The 4,452-nt window shown below is 43.6% G+C and overlaps 1 protein-coding gene across 2 annotated transcripts; it reads right to left on the bottom strand.

Annotated features, from left to right (window-relative positions):
• Window positions 1–333: 333 nt before the first annotated feature.
• Window positions 334–2,834, bottom strand: LOC147443956 (uncharacterized). 2 transcript variants are annotated; one of them, XM_086526742.1, is made up of 2 exons: window positions 2,437–2,834; window positions 334–2,155 (listed from the first exon to the last, which is right to left on the bottom strand). In XM_086526742.1, exons 1-2 carry the CDS (start codon window positions 2,545–2,547, stop codon window positions 479–481), a joined length of 1,788 nt encoding a protein of 595 aa, XP_086382868.1. In that variant the 5' UTR covers window positions 2,548–2,834; the 3' UTR covers window positions 334–478. The 2 variants fall into 2 exon arrangements, with proteins under 2 accessions (XP_086382868.1, XP_086382869.1); XM_086526743.1 differs by lacking the exon at window positions 2,437–2,834 and adding an exon at window positions 2,240–2,403.
• Between the last annotated feature and the right edge of the window lie 1,618 nt (window positions 2,835–4,452).

Raw genomic sequence — 4,452 nt, forward strand, 5'->3', positions numbered from 1 at the left:
ATTTTTCAACCTCACTTCTTTTTTAAATGGGTGTAGAAGTTCTTGTATTTTGCTCATTAATAAAGGCCACTTATGCTTGGAACACAAGCTCCAAAACATACATAAATGATACTTCCTTCGTAGCCATATGCACTTGTAATATGTTAGCTATATTAAAAAATTGTGGTAAATCCTCTTGAACACGCTAGAGGAAAACGCGTAGGATGGTCAAGAAATGTAGCTTGGCAAGAGTACACGCGATATGAGGGAATGGGTGGGCATAAAGGTCAAAACTCAGCTTTGGAAGACTTGGAGCTTGTGATCATGGAGAGGGACATTGTCGACAATTCAAAACTTCGGAAGAGCATTTTTGATAGATGGAGTGGCAACATCCAATGCACGTTCGGAACATTGTTACAAAACTGTTGGGTTGAGTGGATGTGTGGATTTGAGAGTGACCAAACTTGGAGTGGGTGCAGTGTTACAAGTGTTTATAGTATCAATGGTACAAGTACTTAATAGTATCGGTTGTATGTGCAAACTCAGATTTCGCTAGAGTAGGAAAAGTAGATTGGGTAGGGGAAGAGGGAGCTTCTAAATTTGGCGGAACGAAAGGAAAGGCCCATCCTTGGGGTGTCAAAACGGGCTTAAGATGGGGAGGTGTTAGAGTGTCTAGCCAATACATGTGGTAGAAATAAGGCCATAAATTGGGGTCCAATAAGGGCAAGCTAGGGGGGTTATGTTGAGCAAGGCCTTGTGCTTTACCTAGGCTAGAGTGAGGGTTTACAAGACTTGGGGTTAGGGTTAAACCATGGTGGAAAGTGGGGTTAATTTGTGAGTGCCTGCTCTCATGATGGGGGCTTGCACTCTTTTGGTCTCTTGAAGGGAGCTCATCAAGGTTTGGTTGATTTGGGGCTCTTTTAGCTTCGACATGGAGGCTTGATCTCACCTCATCACACGACCCACTTGGCACATACGCTCTTGCATCGCTTAATTCACAGGACCCACTTCTTAAATCAGCGCCACTTTGCAAAATAGCGCTCATTTCGCTTGATCTAGCCGAGCCGGAAGCGCCAAATCTAGAGCTTCCAACCCCTAAATTAGAGGCCATCCCGCTAAAGTTAGAGCATGGGTGCTTCTGCCTGGCTTCATCAGAAGAGACTTCACTAGCAAGACAAAATGGTCCAACAGCCGACTCAGAGCATGGCTTACCACAATTTGTGGATCCAGAACAAGTGGGCCTTTCTCTATTTGCCAAACCCATACAATGAAGCTGCTGTAATGGGGTCAGACTATGTGGCTTTTGCAGAGGAGATGTGTTCGAAAAGGCGAGCGAGGTATTTATCGGTAATGTCGTACCCCGATGCACCGTGAGCTCGAGTTCAGTATTGATAGGTGCCATTTGCCCAACCATTAGAGATTGCTCTGATGGGATTTGGCAATTTGCATCCTGTGTGCTACCTATGTCTGCTGGGACATTGGCATTTGCACTCATCGGCCCCGATTTTACATCAGGACCGTCGACAAGAGCATCCAGTGATGCTGTACTGCTTGATTCACATAACGGGCTCATGAAGAAAGCATCCTTGCGAAGAGCATGCTTGTTTTTCCGCTTTCCGGCTCCCACAGGTACATTGCGAAGTGTTCCTCCCGCTGTCCAATACCGCTGGCAATGCTTGCAGAAGTGACGAGGCTGGTTGACATTGTAGTTGTTGAAGTAGCAGAATTTTGTCTCCGTGCTGTTGCATCGTGGGCATCGACTCCACAGTCCGACTTGTCGCTTCCTAGCTTGCATATCTCCTTCCAATTTCACCTCCTTCTCAGTAAATGTGTGCTTTCCCATTGCAATTCCTCCTCCTCCTCCTCCTCCTTGGCACACCATCCCCTCATTGGCCACATTCTGCCGCTTTTCCGATTCCTGTCTAGTAGCAAGGGATTGCTGTGCCAGCCAATACCCTTCCGAGTCGACGATTTTGCGCTTGTGGGATTGCATTTTCTTGGAAGTGGAGCTGTCTTCTTCACAAATTTTCTTTGCCTTCCAATGATCTTGTGAAATGTGGGCTGAACCCTTTTGAATTGGGTCCTGTTCAATTGCATTCAAATCCTCCTCTTCATCAGAGCTTGTGGCAAGAGAGACACTTCCCCCTTCATCTACCCCTCTTGGTGAAAGCTCCTCCTGAGTTAAACATAATCCATGGTCAGAACCTAATTAAAGGCAAGGGACATCTCATATAAAAAAAATTAAGCATTACTAAACAACATTTGTATGCAACTTTCGAATCAGTGTTGCGAGCCTACAAAAAAGTTGCGCCGGCCGCCGGCACGGGGGGCACATCATATTCTAGCTTATCTTCATGGGTGAAGGGGATAAAGGAGAAACTCTCAATTTGCTTGAGAAAAAGCATGCAAAAACATGAGGAATGCACTATGGGCCTGTGTAAAAGTATGGGTATGTACCTTTATCTTCTTGGTGGGGAGTGGGCCTTTGATATGCTTGCCAAAGAGCATGAATGCAGGGTGTGCTCTTGTCTCCTCTTTTCTGCTGCAGTTGCTTAGTGGAAGGTCCATGGGGATGAGAGGTTGGTTGCCCTAATTAAGGCCAGCTTAGTACTGAGAAGGGGATTAAGCAGACCAATTATAAGCTGAGGAGGAGGCTTAGGGAAGATTGATGATGGCCATTGAAAAGGCAGGTTTCCATTAAAAAAGTGATGATGGACATTAAAAAGGCAGGAAGATGCTACTAATTATTGCAATGGCTACTATAATGTCAAAAGGTTTACCTACATAATTAGAAAGCTCTGCCCCTAATTTTATAAAGATCATTAAACCAGAAGAGAAGCTGAGGAAGAAGAGAAGAGAGTGCCATCACAACCATTTATAGAGAGAGACCATTGATTTACAGCTTTAATTTCCGGTCAATTTGAAAATTATATAAATGAAAATATAGATGTTTTATTTTTTTACTTTTCTTTTCCAGGTGTCAAATCCTCATCGAAAGACAATTTTCCTTTTTCTAGAACTACTTTTTTAACCATTGAAAAAGGAAAAAGGAAGCCAGGATGAAAAGTGTTTCCCCAATCTCCCTCATCTACCTAACTTTTTACCACTTTGCATTTTGTGGGGGGCACAAGAAGCATTTGGATTTTTTTAATTTTTTTTTGAAGAAGCTGGAAATGTATTCAAATAAGGAAAAACAGCATTTAGATTTCTGGAGGCCAATGGAAGCATTTATTTAGAAACGAAACAGCATTTTCTTTTTAGCTTTTAGTTTAAATTTTTTTTAAGTTACTTTTTTTCTTTTTTTCTTTTATAATTTTCAATCTGATCCATTCCGGCAAAAGGCTAGCAAGCAAAGGCGGCTTTGACTAGTCCTCTTGTCAATGCTTGCCACGTGTGGAGAAAGCTCGATGTCCAATCATTGTCTGCCACATAATTTATCTTTTAAGAAGGAAGCGGGTAGAAGAGGCGTGTGTGCTTATTAAGTTATTATTACGGGGCCCATTTTTTCGAGCTAAAAGGTTCCAGGCTCATGGCCACATATCTTTTTATAGTTTTTTGCAAAAAGGTCTGTCCCAAGTGGGGCTTCACGTGCCAGGTTCTAAGACGGCTTCCCCATAGGTCCCTGAAGTCACCTTTGAAAGGCCCTATAAATTGAGTGTCACCCCATACTTTGAGAAAACAGCAATGGTCTACTAGGGGGGATTTCTCAAAAGGGAGCACTTCAATGACCCCCTTGGATTGCCTTTAAAATGAGGGTGTACCTGATTGTAGCATGCAAAGCGATCGGTTGTTAGTAGTGTAGGGATGATGAGTCCTTCACCTTCGCTCGTTTCTGGAGGGGTATAATTTGGCACTACCTTGTTGATTTTCTTTGTACTTTTTCTTTTTTTGGGGGAGTGGGTTCTTTAACTCCCTCCTCCTCCAGTCTTGCCACTATTCTTCGGCTTACAAAGTTCTTAGGTCCACAAATGTGACACTTGTTAATTTACATAGATGAGGTAGCACAACAACTTGGATTGAAAGGGCCTTCGTTCGTTGGTAACAACTTCAACAAGGGCCTTTCGCGAGAGGGGGCGATGGGAGATTCATGCTTGTTGATGTCTTTGTTGTGTGAATTTGGGAGAGGGGAATAACTTTGAACTTCCAAAGCATTGAGGGTGTGTATATTTTGTGTGTGCGTGTGTGCTCGGGGGCACATAAGAACTTCAACTTTTGTTAGGTGGGCTAGTGTAGTCATTGAGGAGGAGTGTGTATGCATGCGTGGGAACGCTTATGCAATCAGCACTACAAGGTTTGGTCAATTTTGTATAGTGTGAGTGTGGGGTTTGTTTGAGGCTTTTCTTCAAGTGGGCTCTTTTGTGTCCGTTTCCCTCTAAAAGTGCCTTTACCTACAAAGGTTGTGCAACTTTTGCATCTTGCTACTTTTTGTCAAAAGGTGGCATCACCCTTTCACGTGGCTCCCAAGGGCCCAAT

This window comes from Adiantum capillus-veneris, chromosome 13 (genome assembly GCF_014529385.1).
Source record: "Adiantum capillus-veneris isolate H3 chromosome 13, ASM1452938v2, whole genome shotgun sequence".
Lineage (NCBI taxonomy): Eukaryota > Viridiplantae > Streptophyta > Polypodiopsida > Polypodiales > Pteridaceae > Adiantum > Adiantum capillus-veneris.

Excerpts from the sequence above, each read along its gene's own strand:
- LOC147443956 (XM_086526742.1), bottom strand. The coding sequence starts at position 2,547 with ATGGACCTTCCACTAAGCAACTGCAGCAGAAAAGAGGAGACAAGAGCA. Across the intron at positions 2,156-2,436 it reads TCCCCACCAAGAAGATAAAG|GAGGAGCTTTCACCAAGAGG; the intron begins GTACATACCCAT and ends TGTTTAACTCAG.